Here is a 27,548-nt window from a genome sequence, read left to right on the forward strand (position 1 = left end):
GTTTCTCGAATGAGAAATAATTTCTCATCAGAGAAAATGAAATGAAATGGGGTATATTCTAACTATAGACTTGTAACAGAACGCACCAAACTCTCGCCCAAACATCAGTGGACACACGCGCACTGAGTGCTGCATCGCACAAACTTCTTATTTTTTATCATAACATTAGAATAAAAAATCGCAAACATATACAAACAAGTAAAATATACTTGTTATTACAAATATATTTTACTTGTTTGTATATGTTTATGTTTTATTAAACATAACATTGATATTTCGCGTGTTTTTAGATTTGTATAAAATAAGTCCTCTTTACTAGTAACCAGGAAACTAAGAGGATATTGGTTGAAAACATTTGAATGAGGAAAGTAATAATAGTAATATAAAATAATCGTTAAAAATGCTTAGAAAAGACAAAAATAATAATTATAAACAATTATTCCGTCAATATCTTCAGCATTGGTGTTGTTTTCATTATAAATTATGTGGTTAGTTTTAGGATATTGTGATGTTTATAAATAACGTTGTTGCAATTGTAGAAGGCTGCGTTCCAGAACTCTGAGTAGAGAAGTTAACTATCGCCATTTTAAAACGCGAAGTAACATACTATGTAGGCGAAACTTATGTGTTCCAAAAATTTAGATAAATGTACTCGGAAATAACTCTATGAACTCTGCTTCCAAGGTGAGTTGGAAAAGTAAAGCCCAATATGTAACAGCGCGAAAATTTATGAAAAGTATATACTACTATGTATACAGGGTGTCTGAAAAATGTTGGTACAGCCGTAATATATAGGTAAATTAGATCAAACTGAACAAAAAATTTCTCTACCATTCTTCGAACAACCACATAACAATAATTATGTTTTATGTGTTTGTTATTCAATCAAACATAGAAAAACTTCGAAATATTAACCCCTTGACTATTGGACGAAAAAATACTCGTGAACTAAAAATGCCTTTAAGAAAGATTAACAAAATTATAAAAAGATTACTTTCTGAAGTTTTCTTGAGTCGCCGAATCTGAATTTGAAGTTAAACTTCCAAAATTCAAAATGGCGGATCCAGCATGGCGAATTCAACATGGCAGACCAAAGATTTAAAAAATCGTTCGATTTGCATAGAAGTTTGTATTGAGTTTCTCGAAATTGCTGTTTTTGAACTCGAAATTTAAATTTTTTATAGAAAAAATGGCCGTTCCAAAACAGCGAAAAATTTAAAATAATTATCGATTTGTAAAAACTTAGTTTCCATGAGTTTTTCAAATTAGTAATTTCGAATTCAAAAAAAGAATTTACGAATAAAAATAATGGATTCAATAATGGCTAAAAAAATATAGAAAATTATTCGATTTGCATGAAAGTTGAATTTCAGAGATTTTCTCTCTGGATCTATATAATTTTAATATAAAATTGAAATTTTCAAATGTAGGTGAAACAATATGCCACCCTGAAATTTGCAAACTACAATAAAATGTTACAAAAATTTGCATATAATAACGAGAAAGTCCATATAATGATGGTACATATTTAATTTTCATAAACGTTTTTCCAGAACGTTTTTCCAAAAAATCATTGTGATACAGAAATTTTATTACATCTTTAATACATCAATTATTACATCTTTAATATTGAGTGTGTATATATGTATGTGTATATATATAACAATATATTCTAATAAACATTTATGTAGTTCTTTTTTATTCTAGTTTATAATAGAATAAAAGTTAATTAAAATAATATTCACAATTGATATATTTTTCACAATACGTAACTCTTTCCCCCTCTCTCTCTCTCTCTCTCTTTATGCTTCGTTCATATAAAAATTTATAAAAATTCTTATAAATCAATTTTTATGCAAACCGAGTGATATTTAAAAATTTTGACTGTCATATTGAATTCGCCATTTTGAATTAATAAATTTAAATTTAAAAAACAGATTCAGCGGCTTCAAAAATCCCTCAAAATTAATTTTTATGCAAATTGAACCATATTTTAAATTTTTGCCCATTATATTGAATTTGCCATTTTGAATTCATGAATTTTTATGTTGAATTCGAAATCAGTGGTTTTAAAAACCTTTAAATTCCAATTTTTGTGCAAGTCTAACGATTTTTAGAATTTTTGGAATTCGCCATATTAGATCCATTATTTTGAATTTCACAATTTTCAGCTCAGATTTGAATTCAGCGATCCTAAAAAATATAGTATCTTGTTCTAATTACTCCGATATAAATTTCTCTAAATTGTTAAAGTCTCTAAATTATAAGTCTCTAGTTATAAGTCTCTAAATTGTTTAATATTTATTCCTATTCCTAATATATGTTCCATTGTGCGCAAGGCTTAACGGTGCGACTGATGTGTGGACAATTATTTCTCGACGCAAGCGATTTGCAAGCGTGCTGTATGTACACGTCTTACTATACTGAGGGAAAAATTACGTTAAAATCAACAAATATTTCTTTGATGGGTGCCATTAACATATTTATTTAAATCTAAATTCTCTTTATTTAAGCCAAATATTGTTTACTTAAATCACATAAACAATATTTGATTTAAATAAAGAGAATTTAGATTTAAGTAAATATATTAATGGCACCCATCAAAAAATATGTTGATTTTAAGGTAATTTCTCTCTCAGTATAAGAAACAATCTCATTTCAGTGTAAGAAACAGTCTCATTTCAGTTGTTTTCGATAAAATCTCGCGCTTACCGAGTTCATCCCACAATATCGCGTGTTAGTTCGTCAATGTCTGTTGATTAATACCTCAAAATTTTACGTGGTTGTTTGAGAAATGGTAGAGAAATTTTTAGTAGAGAAGTTTAACTTAATACATCTGCATACTACGGATGTAATAAATGTTTTCAGATACTCTATATAGTTCTATTAAGCATCAAGTAACTTTTATTTAGCAACTCATTTCACAGCAAACTATGGCTTATCCACCAAGAATATAATTGAAGGATTTGCTAAACTTTGCTTATTTTTCTGCAATTAAAAGCAATCTGATGCTATACGAAAATGTTTTTAACCTATCGTGTCCAAAGATTTAGGCACTACATTATCTACATAATTTTTAATTTAAACAATTATATATATATATATATATATATATATATGTCTTTTCAACTTTTAATTGGAAAAATTGTACTATTATTATCGCAGATAAGAATGTGCAGAGTCATAGGTCAGTTCTTTTTCCCCGAACTAGTACGCTCTAACGGAACTTAAAAAGAAACAAGTATACAGTTGGGATTTAGCTGACAAAAGGGAAGAACTAGTGCAAGCTGGTGCAGGGGATACAGCGAAAAAGAACAGAGATTACTCTTTCACGTTCAAAATCTCTTGGAGCTGGTAGTTTACTCTGGCTTACTCTATCCTACATCTCTTCGAGTTTTATAAGGTTGACTGAGTAGAGTTTTGGAACGTAGCCCAGTATTATTATGGCTAGTCATATAAAAAAAAAAAAACATTACTTACATTTAGAGGGTGTGCGCAGTGCCACCAAACGTGACTTACTAGATTGAGAGCTGACTAACCTCTTGATGGGAAAAATTTGAAAAATGCATTTTCTTGTAACAGACATGATGAATGAGAAAAATATATACTTGTGTGAAAATGAGAGAATGTGTAAGTAATAAATTGTGTAGTTGGAAGAAAGATAAAAAATATATTGCGGTCAGCGAAACATTAATTTCAAGGTCATTACTTTGAAATCATATTTTCTAATACAAAAAATAAGAAATATCTGACGCATCAAGTGTCCTTGGAGACAGGATGTTTAACAATAGCATATAAAGCTCTTGTAGATTGCACAAGTAGTGCACATTAAAGTAAAACTGAATTGAAAAATGTGTACATTAAACTGAAAACATTAAGGTAAAACTGAACCAGAAATTTATCTATCATTTTGCAAATAACCACGCCGATTTTTAAGTTATTAATTAAAGAAAATTAGCCACTGATCACGTATAACCATTCGACAACTTTCTTTAATTAAAAACTAAATTTTATGAGTTGTTCACAAAATAGTAGAGGAACTTTTTGTTCAGTTTGATCTAATCTACACGTACACGAAAGTTTTATATATTATGGTCAGACATCCCCTGTATACAGGCTATCCCAGAACAACCCCTGAAGCTCTCGTAGAGGCATAGTGTGGATTGAGGTGAACATTTTTTTGTTCAATTTGATCTAATGTACAAACACACAGTGACAGACGTCGCCATGACAGCTACCATATCCCGCGTGAGATCATTTATATCAATCTTCTTTAATTAACATCCCGACAATTATTACGAATATCGCAAAACGATATAGAACTTTTATGTTTATCTTAATTCATACTATGTCTGCACGAGAATTTTGGAAGTTCTGGGACACCCTGTATACAAGTCACGTATTTACTTAAGGCTTAATCGACGCGCTTTCGGCGAGCCAAGACGAGACGAGTCAAAGCGACACGTGTTAACGGATTGTTTCCTTCTTCTTTCTTTTTCCCGCTCGAATTAGCGCTGCTACGGGCTTCGGACGAGATGCATGCAAATTTTCGCCGCCACGTCGAGAAGGAGAAAATCAGGAGCGTGTTGCGGAGTGTCGGCGAAACGTCGAGGCGAACAGACGCGGATTTACGGGAAGAAAATCGCGCGAAATGGAGCGCGAATAAATCCAGCGTTTTCGCGCTCTCTGCGAAGAGAGAAAGAGGGAGAGAAGAAGGAAGAGAGAGAGAAAGGGCACCGAGCGACGTAGACGCGAAATCTCGTAAACCCGAGCTTTCGGGCAATCCTTGTAATATACGCCATATACGGCGTGGCTACGAACCATGCTGTTTCTCGCCTCCAGGCGGACGCAGCAGCATTCATCATCGTGTCGCGATGAAAACCGACCTCCCGCCTCTCGACGACCGCCACTCGAACAAAGGAAGGAGCGCGGGGATGAAGAAGAGAAAGGCAGCGCGACGGAGGAGCGGCGGTTGGGCGGCATCTCGCGAAAATAAAATTCGCAAATGAGATTTCGCGGTCGCCGCGCAGAGAGAGAGAGAGAGTCAGAATCGGCGCGGAATCGAGACGCGCGGAACAAGGGGAATCATTATCGCGGAAGAGCGAGCGGAACGACCGGACGAAGATAATAGCGATATCGATGCCGATCGCGGCGAGCTTTGTTGGGGGGAGAGCGGGAGGAGAAAAAAAGGGAAAAGGTACGGTAGATTCGACATTTGTTATTTAATCCGCAGCGACGCGAGTCTGGCTTTTGTTTCATTAACTCCTCTGTCGCCTTCTACCCCCATCGCCCTTTCCCCCTCCCTCCTCTCCCCATCCCCTGAACGCGATCCAATGTCGGCCAGCGAGAGCGGCGCGACGACGCTTTTATTTCGGAGAATTTTCGGGGTTGAATAATGTTATTTCGGAACCGAAAGCGCGTCGGTAGCTCTTTCTCCTTCCCTCCCTCTCTCTTCCTCTCTCTCTCTCTCTCTCTCTCTGCAGCCGCGGACGAAATGTGACGAATTAAAAGCGCGACATCGTCGGGTATCGCTCGCTCGAATTTTCCGGCGAGTGTGTTTCTCTGGTCGGCGCACCGACGACCCCATACGGCCGATAAAAAATTATATAAAACCATCACTACCACTACCACCACCACCACCATCGCCGCGTGCGTGCGCTCGCGCACAACCGAGGTGAAACGAGGTACGAGAGGGTAACACTTTATGCCGCGAACACAGCCCGAATAACATTAGCGCATTGGGGGTGGCGGCCGCGGGAATGGGAGGTCGGGACCGGAGGAAAAGAGGAAGTGAAGGCGGTGGAACACAAGGGTGGAACGAAAGAGAGAAAATGAGAGAGGAAATGGTGGCGTATCAGAAACTACCCCAACGAAGCTCCGACGAAGAAACTTTCGAGTGTACCCCCGAGGGGGGGGAGGCGATCATGCGGAGAGACACAATGCGATCGATCGGACGACTTCCAGCGGGAGTTACTTCAGTTTACAGTTTTTCCCGCTTTTTTTTCTGCGCGTTATTCCAACGTCGTGCGCCAGCGGGGAGGCGGTGGCGGCTGCCGGGCGACGACGACGATGCGTTCGTCACGTAGCGTCGGAAACTTTCGTCATTCGTGACGGCGCCGGCGAAGGTCGAGCTTTCGTGGCGCGAAGAATGTGCCGCGGCGCTTTCCCTTCAAACGTGCGTTAACGCACGTCGGACATTTCCTAGGATAGGGACGCGATGGTGAGGACACGCGCGCGCTTCTTTTTCTCTCTCCTTCTCTTTCTCTCTTTCTCTTTTTCCTGCCACCTCTCTCGTTCTCGCTGCTCTGGCGAGCGACGCGTTTGTTTGAGTGACACTTTTAATAAACCGAGCGAACACCGGCAGTTCTATTAATTATCTCCCGTGCTCCCGGCGCGCGGAATTAAATGTATTCTCCGTTCGAGAGACCGTCGCCTCGCGGCAAGGTCTTGGAGCTTAACGCCAATTAACGCGATTTAGCGAGACTGTGTGGCGCTTAATAATAAAACACAACGAGTCTCTGTGCCGAGGCGCTCGGCCCCGGCGACGAAAACAAGGGCACTTCCTCTCACAGTCGGTCACCTCTCGTCGATTGTCTGCCGCCGGTCTAGGCGAGGCTTCATTCGGCGCGTCGCGCCGGCCGAAATAAAACGCGTCGTCCGCTCCACGCCGCCGCAACGCGCGCGCTGCTATTTTAACTGACAATTTTGCCTTATTGACGCGGGCCCGGTATCGACGCTCCCGGCCGCTCGTGGCCGACGCGTCTCATTAGCCTCGGCTCCGCGTCATTAAGACGCATTTATTATTCCCTGTGCAGCGACGAAGCGCGCCCACCCGCCCGCTCGCGATTCAGAGCGGCGGGAAGCGGCGCGAGGCGAGGCGCCTGGGAATGGATTATCGAAGAAGCGAGATTTCCAAACGAGATTTAGAGTGTCAGCAAGAGGCTGAAGGAACGGCCCACGCGCGCCTGGAAAAGCTTCAACTCTCTCCGCCGGGTGAAAATGATGGCGAGGTACATCGAAGGACGCGACGGGTCCTTTCAAGTTCGCCCCGCTAGCTCGTCTGCACCGATGGTACACCCCGGCGGAAAACTTTTATCTGCCGCGATGATTTATGTATGAGCCGTGTTAAATTGTTTTGTTAGCAACTCGCCGAATTAGCATCGCTAAAGCGGTCGTTCTCTCAATTACGGGGCGACGACGACGGCGGAAATCCCCGCGTCTCGTCGAGATGCTCTCGCCGAACACAAGACGGACCCGCAAAACGGACGTTAAATGTATTGTCCGCCCTAAGGATATCGGTGTAGTCGTCGGACACCACGGTGTTGTCTCGGCGAGGATCCTTGGCCCGCAGACGTAACCCCTGGCGGACCGTGTAATCTGAATGTTACCGTCGCAATACGTGCAAAGCCGGTAGCGAGGGAAATTGTGTATGAACGCGATATTATTATATGATGAATAATAATCGTGATTCCTGCACGTAGAGAACACTTCTCGCAGATAGAAACATTCATTAGCCAGAGCAGTCTTGCTCGGCTAGAGAGTATCTAGGTCGAAAATAAACATACATTATAATTACATTCGTAATCTTAAGGTGTCAGATTTCCCAGCCCTGAATTCGGGACACTTCATAAATGTGTGAAGCGGGGGGAGGGAGGTAAAAAGATCCGAAAATTATTTGCCAATCATTGAAAATGATGACAAATCGGTGTCCCGAATAGCATTTGAAAAAATTCGGGACAAAGGATGAAAAATCGGGACGTCTGGTCACCTTAATAATCTTGCTATTTCGAAAAATGTACGTACATACACGATAAATATTGATTATCTTTATGACTGATTACAAACTGAAACGCAACGTTTTGCAATTGTTAGAAAAATTACAGCCTATGGCCATCTTTCTCGGTATGATCATAATATCCAAATTTACCCTATAGAAACCTATATTTTTTATTGCACATTCTAATGTAAACGCGTTTGCAAAATAATATAGAAAAACCTTTTTATTTAAGAATTCCCATGCGCGCGCGTATGTGTGCATGTATGTATACAAGGTATCCTATTTTAATTCAGACACCAGAGATACAAAGCAATACCTCGAAAACAATGCATTTTCAAAAAAAATGTCTAACAAAAGCTGCAGAACATCAAGAGGGAACAAAGATAGTAATATTTTTTACCTTAAAATGACCTTAAAAACTCTATCATTTTTTAAATATGATCATAAACATAAATTTTAAACATAATAATAAACATAATTTTAAACATAAACATATTTTTTAAACATAAATCAATTCTAGTCATTCTGTGTAGAAAAGTATTGGGATAAAATCATCGAAAAGTGAATACTTCCCGATCTATTTCACATTTTATTCTGTTACTTTCGAAATTGAACCGACACAATTGTTTCTCTTCGTCGAAGGTGATATAAATATTCTTTTGGGTCCCTATCTTTAGCACTTGGAATTAATAGTCGATATCGTATGCTTCTTTAATACTATCGCCGCCAACAAGATCGCGACAGACATTCAGTTTCGCTCATTCGCTCGCTCGTGATCTCAGTGAATTGACGCGGCACATCGCGTAACATTTTCGTGGAGAATTATTCATCGCCGACGCGTTCCGCCGCTCAAATGGAGTAAATGGAACGCCGTTGCGAGGAAAATGCCGGCGCGCGAGAGGAGAGAGAACGAGATAAAATTTACAAACGAATTTGTACGAGTGCGACGCGAGCTTTACCAAAGGGAGCTAACCGGGAGAAGCTTCAATGGCGAGGAAATAAGAGATTCCCGGTGTCGGTCGGGGCTCGTCGAGATTATTGACGGAGACGAAGACTTTCGGGCTCGCGCCAAAGACACGCGCCGGGGAGCTCCTCCTTACTTGCCAAGAAGATCTCCATCGATTTTCGGTTTCGCCACGCTCCCCGCGAAATAGGGTGCTTTATTTCGGCTTGATCGTTAACGCGAGCCTCTTCGCTCCCGTCCGCGTCCTGCTTCTTCGAGATGGATGGACGAAAATAAAGCTTCTAGAGGCGGACACACCGGCACGGCACACGGAGCAGTTCGCGCCAAGGACGCACGTGTTCGAGAGAGTCTTAACCCCGAGAGTAAGCGTGCGCGCGGATGACATGTGTCAACCAGCCTTCTCCTCCGATATCTCGCAGCCGCCGACGATGAAATTCGCGACTTGACCGATCCCCCGCGCGCACCATTGCGATATGACGCTGGACGGCATGCCACGAAGTTTATATGAAAAAATTTCACGGGTATCCTTTCGGCGACGTCGGATGCCGCGTCAACAAGCGACCGCGTTTCGTGTTTCTCTCACAGAAATGTCACCGTGTTGCACGAATTGAAAGGAATAAAAAAGAATAAAAATTACTAAGGCATTATGGTGGCTTAAATTGTGCGGCTTTGGGACGCGGAAACTGATTTCGTCTTTTTCTCCCCAGATAGACATAGTATGTCAGTCTTCTTTTTTTTTTTTTTTTTTATTAATTAGAAAATTCGAATAATCGCATAACCAATCAAACTGACTAATCACTCAATTCGGTTAATCACAATATCCGAGTATCCGAAAAAGTCGACTAATCAGTTAATCGTTAATAGTTTAGTTTTTAAACTACGTAGAATGGAAAGAATAGACTGCATCAGAATAAGACTCATTGCGCGTATTGGATGACGATGTTATCATTCCCACTTTATCACTCTACTTCTTTTCTGGTTGGCATACTTGCTTTCAAATCACGTGATAATAGTCATAATGTTACTATAAACATTGAAGTGATGCTATGCAGGATTAAAACCGTTAAATTAAATTTTAATTTTTTAATATAATAAATTAATCACATATAAATAAAAAATTAATAATAAATTTTAATCTTTTAATAACAACTTAATTTTTTAAATTTTAATTTCAATTTTAATTTTTAATTAATATTTTTAATCAAAAATTAAAATTTTGTCCCTTAATTGAGAAAGTTTAATCGAGTAATTGTTCTACTCCAACATTATATTCCACATGTAAACCTCAACGTTAGTTCATAAGAAGTGGCAAAAAGAAGAGTGGAATGACGATGTCGTAATCGAATACGTGCAAGAATTTTTACAAATAACACAATCAATTTTTCCTTTCCACACAGTTAAGAGAATCAAACTATTAAGAATTAATCGGTTATTCGATTTTTTTCGGTTATTCGAATATTACAATTAACCGATTGAGCGATTAATCCGTTCACTCGCTAATTATATGTGGAATATAATGTTGGAGTAGAACAATTACTCAATTAAACTTTCTCAATTAAGGAATAAAATTTTAATTAAAAAAAAATTAATTAAAAAAATTAATTAAAAATTTAAATTTAAATTTAAAACATTAAGTTGTTATTAAAACATTAAAATTTATTATTAATTTATTATTTATATATGATTAATTTATTGTATTAAGAAATTAAAATTTAATTAAACATCGTTATCCTATACGAGTCTTATTCTGATGTAGTCTATTTTTTTTCTTCTACGCAGTTTAAAAACTAAACTATTAACGATTGAACGCGGTTATCCGATTAATCGGATTTTCTGATTAATCCAGTTCAAAAAGTTAGAAATCCAGTTTTAAATCGTTAAATGGGTTACAAAGCAATTAACCCTCTACTACCCACCGTGATTCTGAATTTATAATCCAGTTTCATCATTATTTATCTCCAATATGAATGTTGTTTCTGTCTTGATGTGAAAGTTGCAATATGGCTGCCTTTTTTAGTATGTTAGCAGCGATAGTAAGTTAATATTTACACCACTAGATTTGGAGAAAATAAAAAATTAAAAAAATAGAATTTCACCTTATATATGTACTTTAGTTTTAAACATCCTACGTGTATGAAAAATTTTTTAAACATGAGAAATTAATTTGGGCAGTAGAGGATTAATTGATATAATGGCGTATCGATTTTCACGAGCCTTAAGGCATTTCTAAATCCGGGCGCAACTTTATTGGTCGATAGTAAACGTTACACGCCTTATGAATGTTTCGTATAGCACTTATATTTATCACAGAGTGACGAAACAGAAATATAAAATAAAATTATCAGAATTTACTTAGAACAATATGACATGTAAAATATAACATGAAAATCTGAGTGTAAATTTTAGTAAATTTGTTGCTGCATCAATACAACAAAAAATGTATATTATTGTATGGTGTAAATTTAATGATTAATTTATTTGCTTTATAAATGTAGTTAAAACAATTGTAAAGTTCCCCTCATTCGATTATGTCTCACGTGATAATCATGAAATCAGTTAGTGAAGAGGTACTTCTGACATTTAATCGCATATGAACTGCCAATAGGAATAATAAAATTGTAATGGAAATCTTCCATTTATTGTCGCGGAAGGGAATATGTAAATGTTTCGGTCTAAAGTCGGATCCTCTTCAGTATATCAGTTTAACGCATTTAAAATATATTATAAGTTGACCTTACATTAGTTGGGATTGGATCGCATATCAATCGGCAGAGAATGGAGAGAAACAAGTATTATTCAACGACACGGTTGAATCGAAACCTAACAATGCAGTGCCAAATGCACGAAGTGCAGTCGAAGAAAAAATAAATAAATACGGCATTGTTTAGAGATCTAAGCAATTAAATTAGTACAAACCAAAAACTCCGCACATCGGCCAACGGCGAGATATTCCTATGTGCTGAGATGGTAGACACTGAACAGCAGAATCATGAAAGTCTATCTGGGTCGGGACATCTGTACAGTTCTGAGCGGCACGATACGCAAATTGCATTTAAATACCGCCGGAATGCGGCGCATAAAATTCGAAGCGTGAACATAATGTGACGTAACCCGGAAGTTTATACACGTTCGATTTTATGGTTGCATGACTCATAATGCACGTTTCTCGCGCGCCTATCTTCCTCATCGTTGAAACAACGAGAGTAGGAAACGTCTAAAGAGGCGCGGGGTAAATGGGGTTGCTTATCTTAAGGTCACTACGAACACTATTTCCCGGGAGTTCGAGTTGTCAACAGAATCTCCTGTTCGTTCCATATTAGACTTAAGCTTTATAAAAACCTCACAAATTCGAGTGTATCATTTTTTAATGCATAAGCGTGTAATTGGCTGAATTTCTTTTTATACATGTCTCAAGTCGCGACATTTGACGTACTCAAACGTACAAAATTCTAATTTATATATCGTAAATGTGTTGAATGACGTGACTTAAAACCGCAAGAGACGAGTTTCAGCTAATTACATGCTGATGCGTTTAAGAATAACGCACTCGAATTTGCAATGCTGTTTTTTAATGCCCTGAGAAGAGTTTGGCATTTCCTCACATTGATAGTCGCAACGGTGCGATGACGGGCATTACAGTCGATTAGAATATAATCGTATTTCGTTTCTGGTATCAAGCGGAATATACATATCACGCCACGTGTGATTTACGTCGATTTCTAGTGGCAAATAGGACTTATACATCATTCTCTCCTTTTCGTAATATCGAACGCAAATTAATTCGGTGCTTTTACCTTTAATCAATCATAACTTTGTCTTAAATTCAAATATATCTTCCTGTCGCACTGCAAATCCAAGTGTGTTAATTTTTAAACATATAAGCGTGTAATTAGCCGAATCTCTTTTTATGCTTCTTACCATCTCAAGTCGCGTCATTTAACACAAATGTAAAAAATTCTAATTTATAGATCATAAATGTGTTGAATGACGTGAAACCACAAGAGACATATGAGAAGAGCTTCAGCCAATTACACGCTTATGCGTTTAAGAATAACACATTCGGATTTGCTGTGTGTTTAGGAGGTTTTGAAGTAACTATCTTAAAGTTTTAAAATGCGCAATATAGTTTAGCAAAACTAACAACATAATCTTACAAAATAATATCGAACTGATTAACTCGGACTAACGTCCGAGAAGCAGCAGATATTGCATTTTTTGCTTTCCAATTGAAAAAAATATTATCACGGTTGCAAATATGATTTGTTCAGATTTGGGAGAAGGTGCTGTAACGCATAAAACCTGTACAAAGTGGTGCCAAAAGTTTCGGAATGGTGATTTCTGTCTTACGAATGAAGAACACTCGGCCGCACGTCGCAAAAGAGACGAAGAATGCTATTTATTCGTTGGGTTGGAAAGTTCTCCTTCATGCGGCTTATTCACCGGACCTAGCCCCTTCGGATTACCATCTATTCTGATCGCTCCAACACTACCTGGCTGATATACACTCTAAAAGCGTGGAAAGGTCCGAAAATACATCGACGATTTCATCGACTCAAAGCCGCCGTCTTTTTTCGAGAGGAGATTCGTCAGCTGTCCCCGATAGATGGAAAAAAGTATTAGAAAATGATGGCGAATATTTCGAACACTGACATATTTATTATTCTTTCTTAAATATTAATTTTTTCTTATAAGTTGTAAAAGGCTAAATTTCTTCAAAAAAAAGCACGGAATTAATTTACGCACCTAACACATTCTGAGAAGCCGTTATTCTTTCTGTTATTAAATTTTAGCTTAGAATAACCTAGAACAACAAGAGTTTCTGAAAACATAATCAATCTATCAGTGTCTCTCTGCAACTCTCTGGGTTCGATATGAATACATTTTTACGCAACGCGTTTGGACTTTGGGAGGTATGGTTAGCCGCCAATTATAAATTTCAAATCCTTAAGTGAATATGAGACGCCTTTATATACTCCATTGCTAAGCAAATATGCCAACTAATTGTTGTTTAACTTTTAGGCATGTTTGCACACATCCAATTTTGATATAGTGCTCGTCACTTGATGTGTCTCTCGTTTGTCCATCTTGTTCTTTGTTTGCTCGCTGAAATATCTAAACTATTTGGCAGCAGAGCACACTGTTTAACTAATTTTGAATTATGTCGTAATCGAAATGTACTCGCCATCGTATACGCGGTTGAAACGATTTGTCCCAGAGCGCTTAATAAATCAAGCATTAATAATAATAATAATTTTAGCAAGTAAAATTGCACTTCGTACCAGTCGGCTCGAGTCGAGAACGCGAGACATCTTGAAAAATCACCGCGTTCGCGAGAACGTGGGCCAAGAGAGAAACGAGAGCGAGAGCCGCGGTGTGGTCGAGGTCACCGCGATGTCGCCGAGATTATTGGTGAAGACGGAAAGTTCGCCGCGAACGCGCACACACGACGACGCGGCCATGGGGTCGACGGTGAAAAGTTTTCATCGTCGATAGCACAGCTGTGATCTGCCGAACGAGAGAGAGAGAGATACAGGTAGACAGTGCTAAGAAGGAAGAAAGAGAGAGAGGCAGCGATTCCTGTAATTTAGAGTTCCGCCGTACTTTCGAGGGCCGGCCTGGCTGCACCTGAGTTCCGGAGCGCGCGCGCAAACGTCTAAGAAATCCATTAGGGGCCATTTATTTCCCACCGTTCTCCGCGCCACTCCGGCGACAGCGAATCGAAGGGCGAAGGGAGAGAGGAGGGAGGAAGAGAAGGAGGGAGCGAAATAAAAAAAAAAGAAAAATAAAAGGAAGGAAGGGCGAGAGAGGAACGTCGAAGGGGGTAAAATAAATGTACAAACGAGATTCCGGGAGTGCCTGCGTGCGCTTCGATCCTAGGGGCCGACCCCAGGACGACGACGACGACGACGACGACGACGACAACGACGACGACGACGACGACGACGACGACGACGACAACGACGACGACGACGACGACGACGATGACGACGACGGTACGGCGTCGTGCTGATGGGAGAGTAAAGAATGCGCCAGGATAGGTCGTGCGCACCGAGGAACTCGTGAGGGTGACGACCGACGATGCTAGGGTTAGCGACGAAGGGTGGTTCGCAGGCCCGGCGAAGGGGAGCGAGAAGCACGATTACTCAAAACTGCTGGCGGTAGACAACAAGTCGTACAAATTCGCCAGACACTTCCAGTCCTCCGGGCGCTCGCGCGTTTCTCCTCCGTTTTCTCGCTCCATTCGCTCGCTCACTCACACACTCGCTCCTTCGCGCGCTGGGCGCGTTTGTTTCCGCGACACTTTGATTGCGCGCTTGATGCCGCTTCCTCGCAAATGGTGGCGAGTAAAGACGATTAAAGCGGAATAAAATGGATAAACAATGAGGCCCGATGCTGGCAGAACGACTGCGAGTCGACTCGCGAGCCGAATTAAACAGAAAATTGCTGAAAGAGGCCGGGCGAAACGCTAAATCCCAGGGGACGCGGTTCCGGTTGCCCCTCTTGTTGCAACACGCAAAAAGAAAAACGTCTGGTTGAATTAACTAAATACATTTTGGTCGGAGAAAACTGCTTCTTATAAACCGAATTCGGTTCTAAGAACCAGAAATAATCCCGTTTCCTTCAACCGGAACGCTTTTGGTTCGTTGTAAGTTAATTCAGCCAGAGCTTTTTCTCCGTGTGCGAATCGATATCCAGCTCCAATGAAATCTCTCCTCGTCGTCGAAAATTTCGACGACGTTCCGTGAATGCTCAGTAGTAATTAATGACGGTGCTGCATCATACCCGGCCGGCTTCATACATCTCCCTGGCTATAACTTCGAGAATTCTTTCGTTTTTTTTCCCACCACACGTACGCTTTGCGCTAAGAAAATTAAAGCTGTAGAAGCAGAAAGAAATGCCCGAGGTGCGAGATAAACGAGGCGTGCAGTGATATAATTCTTCGGCGCGAATAAGATTCGTCGGAGACGATGGAAACTCACGGGGAGGATTCGATGACGGCAGAATGAGAAACGAGCAGTCATTACGACCGCTCGCTGCAAATCCGACGGATTATTAGCGCGAAAGATCCTGGGACGCGCGCGCGAAACGCCTCGGAGTTCCGCGACGGAAGCGTCGGAAAACGTATTAGCCGCGCTTTCTGCGGCTATGTCCTTCCTCTCCTTTGCCGTCCTTTGTATCTTCGATTATCGCGTTATGCTCGCCAGTGCACTTCTCGTCACGCGCCGGTTTCTCTGTCCGAGCAACGACGTGGTCGCCCAGGGCCAATATTCTGTACACACATACCACCCCACTATCGGTTTGGTAAGTCGTTGCGCAGGTATAATGTCATATACAGGGTGTTCCCGACTATCCCCCGCCTTTTTTTGTGGCAACGTAGAACGAAAATTGAGGTGAATATAAAAGTCTTATACCATTTTACGATGTTCGCAATAATAGTCAAGATATTAATTAAAGAAGATTGATGAAAGATCACGCGCGATATGGTAGATGAGCTGCAGTGGCGATGTGTGCTGTTGTGCATTTATACATTAGGTCAAATTGAACAAAAAAGCTCTTTACTATTCTGTAAATAACCACGTAGATTTTTAGCTATTAAAGGAGATAAACACTGTGAAAACAGCTCTTTTTAGCGAATTTTTTGTGACGCCCATAAAGCAGGTAGATAAATAAATGTTTTTGTATTGAATTAGTCATCTTTTGAACTGTTGAAAAATATTTTTCTATTCGATGAAATACATTTTTGTTTCGATATAAAATGTGTCTATAGTAGGCTCTGCACGCTCGGCCCTACACCTGGAGTCCTTAAAAGTCATCTGAAATAAAAAAACCCAAGATTTTCTTAAAGTATATGAATGTAGTTTCAGATAAGTGTACGGATTTTTTTACGGTTGAAATTTCCCCAAATGCCAATAAAAACGGTACTTTTATTTTAAACGATTTTCGAATATTCCTTTAAACGTACGCTATTTTGCGAATAATTAAAATATTAAAATTTTCATACGCTTAATTGAAACTACATTAATATATTGTAAGAAAATGTTGGATTTTTTTATTTCAGATGACTTTTAAGGACTCCAAGTGTAGGGTCGAGCGTGCAGAGACACGCTACTATAGACACATTTTATATCGAAACAAAAATGTATTTCATCGAATAGAAAAATATTTTTCAAAAGAAAACTAATTCAATGCAAAAACATTTATTTAACTACCTACTTTATGGGCGTCACAAAAAATTTGCTAAAAAGAGCTATTTTCACAGTGTTTATCTCCCTTAATAAAAGAAAATTGTTACGTGATTGTATACAATAATGCACACATCTTCTTTAATTAATATCTACAAATCTATGTGGTCATTTGCAAAATAATAGAGGACTTCTTTAGTCAGTCTGATCTAATGTATAAGTATACAATGGCAGACGACATCACTACAGCTCATCTTACCATATCGCGTGTGATCATTCTGATTTTCTTTAATTAATATCTCGAGATTTATTGCTAATATCGCAAAACGGTATGGGACTTTTATATTCATCTTAATCCGTTCTTCCCACAAAAATTAAAAAAGAGTCTGGAACATAAAATATGTATCATATGTATCATAAAATAGCTTGCTGAATCGTCGGTGCGTGTGGACAGAATATTGACCTAGATAGACTTTGATGAGATTATTATGATGTGAGATAGTCGATAATGGAAATTCTATAATTTTCTAAATAATAATTTTCTAAATTATATTTACGAGATGTATTGAATTAATTATTCAATTTATGCCATACAATAATGTAAATTTCTTGTTATATTGATACAAATTTAATAAAAGATACATTCAGAATTTCACACTGCATTTTACGTGACACAAAAGACTAATTAGGCCAAGACATATGTAGGCTTTGTTTATGTATTCATCGTGAGTGTGACAGATCGTGAGTGTGAGAAACAGTTCATGCAATGTTTCTTTTACAACATACCCAGATAGACACGTGTACTTAAATCTAACAATAATTTTAACAATCAATTTGTAAAAGTTGTTTCTCTTATGAGTGGTTCATATGACACTCATATTTTTATTACATAGAATGACAAAATTGGACTACAAATTCACTAAGAGTTACACTGACACTTTCGTATTACATTGTATGAAACACATTGTCTTGGGGCAAATTTTGATGAATCTTTTAACCTGTAGACTGCCGGGAAAGCCACTTTTGTGTCTCTGGACAGATTTCAAAATTCTGCATTATGTGTATGTTACCTATATAGAAAAATTTTTTAGAAAAAATATCACTTTTTTCATAAAAAAATGTCGGAAGCCTAAAGGTTTTAATGCTTCTTCTGTATTCTATTCTACTTCCATTCTATTTCTACTTATACTTCTATTTCTATGTTATCATTGTATGTAACAAATGTGAGTGACGTATAAAGCCCTCACAAGGGACGCTTTACGTATCGACACTGAAGTTGCTGCCAAATTTACGTACGCCTGTCCTATCTGGGCGCTTTTTACCGTCTCCATAGTCACATAGCGCTCGGGCGCAAGGGAGTGTGTGATTAAAGTCCTGACGTTTCATGAACCGCGTCGCGCTCCGCGCAATCACGGCAAGAATACCTCCTTTACGCCGACGGGAATACAGTTAGCCCCCGTCCCTTTGTGGAATACCGAGTGACGGAAAAATTAACGCGAGACACCACTCGCTCAGCCCTCTCTCTCTCTCTCTCTCTCTCTCTCTCTCTCTCTCTCTCTCTCTCCCGTTCTCAGGTCGTCCCCGTGGAAATCCGTTTTACGCCCGCGGCGTGTTTGCACCGCCGAAAATTAATCCCGACGAATTATGACTCTAATTTCACCGCGTCCGTCTTTTGTGACTCGCGTACGCGCGTCCATTTGCGCAAAGTCGCTAACGAGCGTGCCTTTCTCGCGTGTGCCACGCGACGACGACGTGGACGACGACATCGACAACGGCGATCCTCCGCACGGAGGTAGAGAGCAATTTGGCAAATTAGAGGGAGAGAAGATCGATGAACAATATTCGCGCGGTATACGAGGCGGTGGGAAGGATCGCGCGTATAATAGCCGCGCTGGAAATCGTTCCGCTTCCACCGTCCGCGGAGCAGGGGAGGGCTTTGTGCCTGCAAAGTCCGGCGACCCTTGGCTGCGCTCAGGAGAAGGAGGCGGAGGCGGGTGACTCGCAGGGGATATACGTGGACCGATAGGCCAAGTTTACGAACACGAACACGACCTCGCCGGCGCGTTTAGCGAAACGATCTTTCCGAAAGCCGCAGTCCGGAGGGTCTCGCGCTATTAACCTCTTCGGACCTACGAATATTATCTCTGTTCGCAACGAGTGTCGCAACGACGACGTGAACGACCGTTATCTCTGCTCTCGACAGAAAAATTTTCATCCTCATCTCGCTCTACTTCTCTCTCTCTCTCTCTCTCTCTCTCGCTCTCTCCCTCTCCCTCCCTCTCCTTCTACATCTCTCTTCCCCATTTGGAAGGGAGGGCAGGAAGGAATGATATTGTGTAACGTAATAACGTTCGCGAGGGTAACAATGGTAATATCGTAAAGCTGTAACAACAGCGCGTTGCGAAAGTTTTAAGTTTCCCGACAATTTCCATCGTGTTACGCGGGACAATCCCGGGTGTGTCGCGACATATTATCCTCGCGTCTCCACTAAATCCTCCAGTTAACATACTGGCTGCTGTTGGCTCGGCGCTGGCGGCTTGGCGCGTCGGCCAGCTGCAACCACTTCTCGCGCTTGCGACTCAGCCAGACCGAACGGGTTGAAAGCTTCCCCGGATTTTCGGCCGATCTCGCGGGAAACTTTCGCCGATCGATGGGACGAATACTCTTAGCGGACTGTCCGACGGCTTAACCTCACGATCTTTGTGCTTGCGACGGTGAAAGGATCCTCGGCGGTTCGTCCGGCTTACGTAGCCGGGAACTTCTGCCCGTAGAGTCGCCCGCGCGCGCAGTATGAGAGCGGACGCTGCGCGACGGTCGTGTATTTCGCGTGATCCCAAGCGAAAAATACGCCCGTTTGCTGCCCGAATACCACCATCGCGACGGTCTCCCGCGACTCTCGTCTCGGAGGAAAATATTATTTTGCGCAAACGGAGTATATTTCATATTATCTATTTATTTATTTATTTATTTATTTATTAACCCTACAGTCGTCGCGCTACTTTTCGAACACGAGTTTACGCATGATATCTTGAGAGATCCCAATATAAAAAATTATTTTATATCTTTTATGTTGAGAACTTAAATATTTTCTTAGTCTAATTAAATGTCTAGGTTTTTGAGTTCATGTAAAATATAAGATATAAGACTATTTTGGATATAATATTCTCTTAAAGACCCCATGCGACGACTATAGGGTTAAATAAAAATATTCTATATATATATATATATATATATAGTAATATTATAGAGCTCTTCTTGCGACGTCCAATTTGGTTAGCGTACATAGAAAATTTTTATTGAATAATATAGCATACTAATAGTAGAGGAACTTCTGCTATTTACGAGAATAGTTAGGTAGGTAATAAGGAATATCGCGATTTTTCTTGCCTTCTATCTTAAATATCAACCGTGATTAGTTAATCTTTGCCAACCATAAATATGATTTGTCGATTCCAATAAAATAATTGGTAGATAAAGTTAACCAGAAATGAAGAAATTGGGTTTAAATGTCACAGCCAACCAGACAGCAGTGGAATTATTAATCGCTTGTGTGTGTGACCTCTAACCTAATCTAACCTAATCTGTAAAAAGTCAACTTAGCTCATGTACAGAGTGTATATTATGCGTCTTGCAACTTTCACGTCGAATACTACTTTAAGCTTTTATTTAACAATCAATTTATTCGACAAATTCTTAGTCGTCCTTCGTTACATGCAGAATTAAGATATAACTTTAATGTAGTCTAATTTTTAAATATTATATGGTATACATTCCCATAGTACACCATGAATAAAAAAATGGCGGTGTCGGGTATTAAGGAATAGTTATGTTATATACATTTATTTAACTTTATATATTATAACTTTATAATATGTAATGTTATAACATATTACAAATTTATAACATTATCGTGCGACACATTATAAAAGACTAAAAATTTATAATAAATTATAAATTAATTTTTGTTTACGATATTAAAAGCGTTAAAGAAAATATAATTTTCAGATTTTTCTAAAATTATTCTTATTTTTTTATTGTTTACCTTTCAATTTTTAGTTTAAATGTTCGTATTATTTTTCTGTTATTTGTAAGATTACTCGATTCCATACACACACACTAATATTTATTCAAAGATAATAAAAATCATTTTTTTATAAGTAAGGTATTCCGTTTTACTCCAAACCTATTTCTTAATAACCTTCCAAAATTTATATTAAAAAGAAATTAATATTATATTAAAATTATTATAGATAAACGAAATTCGTGAAAAACACGTTATAAAAAACACTTGGCATTACAATTCAACGAAAATTAATTTCAGTGTTCTTGAATAATTTTCGATTTATCCCCCAAACCCCAATGATATCCAAAGTTCTCCTATAATTTGCAAGACTTGTATTGAGATATACGAGTACTCATACTGAAGCTAAAGTTTATATATGATAGCGATAAATCAATAAATTGATGAGATATATTTTGTGACCTGATAGTATATATACAAATTAACCATTTTACAAGGAAATATGAGAAAAGTAAAAAATGATCCGATATTTTCGACGTTGCAGCTTGGATTACTCGTTATTTCTAATGCCAGTATGAAAAACAAATTTTATCTCGGTTAGTAACTATTATATAACGTACAGTTATTGCTGTATATACGTGAAAGTTGAAGGAAGACAGAATATTTTTTATGCTTTTGTGCAGTGATGTACAGTTGCAACCATGTCGATCGTGTTACGTTGTTTGTCATCATTTGCAAAGAAACTCTGTTGCACAAATAAACTTATCGATTTTCAGTTGAAGGGAACAGAATTTTCAGCTCTTGTAAACTAAATCCATTTCTAAAAATTCTATTTCCTTCAAGCAAAACACGCTTGACTCGTTCATTATCAGGTCAATTCAATCATTTTAATCTTTTTTCCATTTAGCATGCATTGAAGCAATGCATGATAGAATATAGGGAAGATATATTCAGTATAGGAACTTTTTCACACACGTTTAAAAGCTATTAGAAAAGTTCTATATCTCTTGGAAAAAATTACTTCTACACATATACAGTTTTATTACTTATTCTCCAGATTTTGCAAAGGAATAGTGGTGTCAGTTGTAACAAAAATATTCTTATATTTTCTTTATTATTGATCAAAGAAAAACCAAGTTTATAAGTGACATTAAGGAGTTCTTTAGCTTTAATTTTATAACAACCAATATTAATAAAATTCGAAGTTTTAAAAGTTACTTGACAGACAGTGAGGAATTATATTACAATTGACACCAACGTTAGTTCTCGTCAATTATTCAAAAAGCAAAACTGCATAAAGTTATCAGTAATTAATATTAGTCAGTAATTAATGTTAAACTAAACAAAAAAATTAAAGTAGCAAAAAATAACAATATTATAAAAAAAATTATGTTTATTTGGTTATCAAAAATTAGGTTTATTTGAGTTATTATATTATTAAATTTATTAAAACTTTTTAAGAGTCAAAATCTTACAATTATTTTTTAAGATAAAAGAATAATAAAAAATAAGATAGAATCAAGCTCATAAAGAAATATTAGTTCTCCAAGTCAGGATTATTGCAGTTTTTAATTATTTGCTTTTTTTCTTAGATAAATTGACTACATTAGAAATATAATTTAAGTTTTAAGTTCAAAAACAATCTTTCAAAATTTCATCTTAAAATGAATGACGTATTTTACTTTAGTATTATAAAAAGTAACGAAAAAGTAACGAATCATTAGTTTCTTAGTAACGATAACAAGTTATTTTTCAAAATTAGTAACGAGTAACGGTAATGAGTTATTTTTTACGAAAAGTAAAGGTAAAGCATTACTTGTTTAAAGTACTCAATTCTGGCTCACATGAGAGCTCTAACGTTCATAAGCCGAGGACAATAGAAAATTAAATGTAGCAAAGTTTATATATTTGGATGAATCTTAAGACACGAGTTATGAGAGAATCTTTCGACGGAGACTGAAAATTATTAACAAACCTTTTCCATAATCAAGCTCACACCAGCAAGCATGTAAGTGGTAGCGCCTTCTAGTTTACATGCATATAAATGACATATCTGTAAGACTTTCAAAAACACATTAATAATAATAATAAATTATTCCACATATTTCACCACTGGACAGTTTGTTTGAACTGACACCCCGTTATAATCGACACCACTCTCTACTTTCTTGACGTTTTTTTCTGCGGTAGAAATATACCCTGACCAGGTAAATACTATGGTGCCTGTTCGTTTAATGAATGTTTATATCCTGCGAAAAGTTTCCCGCGTATACTCTTGGCTGCATGCGCAATCATTAGAGCCGCACGTTAATTGCAACATTTAAACTAGCCGGTTTCATCAATAACGAAGGCACAGCCGGTTCATCCATCAAGGTCTTCAATCCCTCTTCGTTACGCGAAAAGCGAATACCGAGTCGATCTCGTTGCACTGAAGCTTAATCGATACTCATTCGCTATTCATTGTTTACGAAGAATCCCTAAGGCTGCCTCGCCTTCTTCCCCGAGTCGCGATACGTTTCCGGAATACCGTTACCTCGCCGATACTTCTCGAGATACATAATCGTCGTATATCCTCGTTGTGCAAAATTAACTGCTATCCCAGGAGCAGCCCGAGAGTACAAAGGCTTCCGGCAGAGTCGGGGAGGTGTTTAAAGATTAAAAAGCTCCGTCCGAATTCGCGCGGGAGCAGCAGCCCGAGCGAGCGAGGGGCAACCTCCGAGAGCGAACGGGTAAATAAATTGCGGTCGGCGGAAGAGGAGGGGAAAAAAACGCAGTCGCGCGATTGATGGACGATTTGCGGGGAGCATTAAGCCCGGCTAAAAAATTGAAGAAACGTTTAGCAAACGTCAACGGGCGGATTAGCCGCTGATCCGATTAAACCTGGCGAACCGTCGATCGATGCTGTTTACAAACAGCGCGGCGGCTCGCGACGCTTTCGAAACGATCGTCGAGAGAGAGAGAGAACGCGCACGAATTGATCGATCTTTTTCAAATCGCCGAACGTTTTAAGGCTGACACTATGACTTGCGATTTCAGAGTCTGTGGAAATTATCGAGCGTGTGAGAGCGAGTGACAGGAAGAGAGAGAAAAAGGGAGAAAGAAGTCGATTTGTAAGAGAGGTCCGCGGGATACGAAAATAGCGCGAACATACATTCGCGAATGCAAACGTGTGGCGAAATGGAGATAAAGAAGAGAGAGCTCTCTCTCTTTCTCTCTTATTCACTCAGTCACTCATACGCGCGTACCAAATCTCCTCTCATACGCACGATCTTATAATTCAAACGGATCGGTCGAGCGTAGTTTACAAACAATCCGTGAGAGTTGAGCGAACGAACGCGAGCGAGTGAACGATTATAGTCCCGTCGAGCGCGAGCGAGCGAACTTAAATTCTCCGGAAATTTAACTTATCGTTATGTTGACACAGACCGCGGGCGAAGAGCGGCGGGGTCGCCGGAGGGGCGACCTCCGTTCGCGGGCGACCAGGGCGGATTTCAGTCCCCGAGTAAAACGGTATCCTGGAAAGTTTCGGGAGAGAGAGGGAGAGGTACAGGGAGAGAGGGAGAAAGAAAGAGAGACACCCTCGTCGCTCTTCCCGTTACCACTCTCCCCCCCCTCTCTCTCTCTCTCTCCCTCTCTCTTTACCTCTCTCAACATCTCTCCCCCCGCGCACCGTTAACGACCTGAAAACCACCAAGATAAATGGCAGGCTCGCATATCACCGTGGAAGAATGCCCGCCGCGTTAGTCGCGGCAAGATAGCCGAAAGTGGAAAAGGTCGTGCGGAGTCAGACGGGAGATTCTGCGGCGGCGGCTTCCTCGCGGCTACAACTACTCGGCTGCCGCTTCCCGCAGGATCCGAATAATCGCGTCGATTCTCCTCCTCTACCTCCTCTCTCGCTCTCGCCCGTCCGTCTGTCTGTTTGTCTGCCTGTCTCTCTGTCTACCTCTCTACCTACCTATCTATCCATCTATCTAACCATCCGTCTGTCCGTCTCCCTGTCTCGCTTTCTCTCTCTATCTCTCTCTTTCGTCGGATTCTAACGTCGTTGTCGCCCGATATAATGCCCGGTATAATGCATGCACCGGCGAACGAACGGACGGATGGACGGTTGCACTTGGCGCGGTCGCGTTGCGTCACCGTGCGAAGTGCACGACATCGCGAGCCAATTTACGTTATGTTCTTTTAATGACACTCACTCACTCTTCCTCCCTCTCTCTCGTGCTGCGCTTCCCTCACGGCTTTCTTCAGGTCGCGCGCGCAATCCCGGGACGTGTGTGCCGCGCGTCGTTGTCGTCGCCGTCGTCGTCGTCGTCGTCCCGTTGGCGAAGGACTCCTTCACCATCCGCGCCGGGAGATAGAATGAGATGTTTTCGAATCACTTCACCACTCTCTCCTTCCCACCTCCTCTAAACCGTATTCGCGCCACTACCGAGAGACCCGCACTTGACATCAACCGCCTCGCTGCTTATCGTCACTCAGCGTCGCGCGTCTTTTCTCACCGAGACGCAGCATCTTCCTCCTCACCTCGCTCACGTCGACCGATCTCAAGCGCGTGCACCCGATTAGTCCCTTCCTCTTCCCACGAAATGGCTCACGCGCGCACTTTTCACCAGCAGACGGCACGTGGCGCGTTTTTCTCGGCGGCGCGTCCACCGAGCCCGCGAGGCTACAACAGAGACCCGACACGACCCCCGCCGCGCGTAAGTCAGCTGTGCGCGATCCTGACGGGCCGAGGTCGCGTCGCCTACTGCGAGACGGCGCGAGGCGTCGCACAGCCGCCCGCCGTCCGCATACGCCCGAGCCGGCGTGCTGCGTGACGTCGCGACGCCCACGCAAGATCGGCGGGCGGGATGCGCGAACGAACCGCGATCGCTCGCCGCGATTAGTCGCGATCTCGCGCCCGACCTCCGCTGTCCAGCTGACGACGATGACGACGAGGGAAGGAGAGAGAGAGAGAGAGAGAGAAAAAAAAAGAAGACGACACACGCGACGATTAATGATCGATTGCGATAAAAGCAGGTAAAAAGTGTCTCCTCGCAGCTTCCGCGTGTTAACTCACAATATACCGCCAAGCCGTTCTGCAAATCCGTATCGCGTGAAAAACTTGATTTAAAAAAATAATTAACAGTAAGCGATACTAATCTCGATCTGGAAAACGCGGTCTGTGTAACCGCGAGACGATCGGCGATCGACGGTGGATCACGATCGTAAAAAAGTGAATAGCAGCGTCAGTAACGCTAGTCAGCAGGTAATTTGTCACATGGCATTTCTGATGTGTCTCTTCTGGATTTTTATAAGTGTTCAAGCGCAAATGTTAGTTGATTGCTTCAAGTATTTTATAAATGTATGTATTCGCGCGAATCTCTATCATAAGCTATCTCAATATAAGCTCATTATAAGCATCAAATTTATTCAAAATATATTCGGAATACTAATCAATTTCAGTCAAAAATATTAAATTCAAACAAAAATTCGATTTGCTTACTAGACAGAAAAAAACATTCTTGTTTTCAAAATATCTTTACTTTTTACACGTAAATCTTACAATGAGATTACATGCGTTAAACGAAAATAAATTACATCAACACTTTTGTATGATTCAACATGAAGAAGAATATATTTCTATTATTCATGAATAATTTTTACGAATAAAGAGCACAAAATAGTGTATTGAGAATATGATGTTTGTAATTATCGGGAGAAGATATCATTATCATCAAAATAATTTTAATGTACTTCATATGAGACTATTATAACATTTAAATAAAATTATAACATTACTAACATTTAAGACATTTAAGACTTCAAAATTTTTCTAACAAAATTGTATATCGTTGTTTATATATGAAACAATGGCTGTTAATTTGATTATATTAGTTTAAGTAAATACTAAATTTTTCTATGTATATTGAAAAAAAATGTACATGAGAAAAAAATATTTAAAAATTAACAAATATTTATTAGGTGAGTACCATTAACATATTTACTTAAATCAAAATTCTTTTCATTTACTGAGTACTGTTTACTTAAACCGAATAAACAATACTCGGTTTAAATGGTACTCACTTAATAAATATTTTTTTAATTTTTAGATATTTTTTTCTCAGTGAACAAAATATCAAACGCACTTCTTCGGTAAGTTTTGTGATATTTTAGTAAAAAAATTAATTAATTGTTAGAATATATGACAATGAGCTTTCCTAAAATTTTCCTGTTATTACATTTTTAGACTATTATCAAGAAAATATTCCTTGTTGAAGATAATCATTACTTAATCACTACTTTAAAAAAAAACATGTAAATTGTGTAATCGCTTTTATTAGCAATATAATGACTTTAGCAATAAAATTTTCCTCTATATAGAATCCGTAGATAAATTTAGTACTCGCGTTCATCATTCACGGTTCTTTGTAAGTCATTTTAGATTTAATATATTGTATATGAGGCATTTCAGACAATTTGTAAATTCAATTTACGTCTAAATTCTCTATATTGAAGTATTAATCAATATTAAGTGTCTTTCATAAATATATTTATGGAATATATTATTTATGAAAATGTTAAGTATCTTCCTCCATTCAAGTAATATATTTTCGTCTTTAA

General features: G+C 39.4%; 2 protein-coding genes across 7 annotated transcripts in view; one reads left to right on the top strand and one right to left on the bottom strand.

Annotated features, from left to right (window-relative positions):
- LOC116843454 (growth factor receptor-bound protein 14-like) overlaps window positions 1–27,548 on the bottom strand; it is a 237,737-nt gene that overhangs the window by 196,485 nt on the left and 13,704 nt on the right. The window contains exon 1 of one of the 3 annotated variants that reach the window (XM_032813874.1): window positions 25,142–25,830. The exons of 1 other annotated variant lie outside the window; for it this stretch is intronic. In XM_032813874.1, the coding sequence (XP_032669765.1) occupies window positions 25,142–25,287 (146 nt within the window). In that variant the 5' untranslated portion in view covers window positions 25,288–25,830. Of the gene's footprint in view, window positions 1–25,141; window positions 25,831–27,548 lie in introns of those variants that run through there. One more of the 3 variants, XM_032813875.1, reaches the window with a different exon arrangement.
- LOC116843453 (SET and MYND domain-containing protein 4) overlaps window positions 1–27,548 on the top strand; it is a 291,340-nt gene that overhangs the window by 136,835 nt on the left and 126,957 nt on the right. The window lies entirely within an intron of this gene.

The sequence above is a fragment of the Odontomachus brunneus genome, unplaced genomic scaffold (genome assembly GCF_010583005.1).
Source record: "Odontomachus brunneus isolate Ranch 3 - 2012 unplaced genomic scaffold, Obru_v1 Obru_scaffold_033, whole genome shotgun sequence".
Taxonomy (NCBI): Eukaryota; Metazoa; Arthropoda; class Insecta; order Hymenoptera; family Formicidae; genus Odontomachus; species Odontomachus brunneus.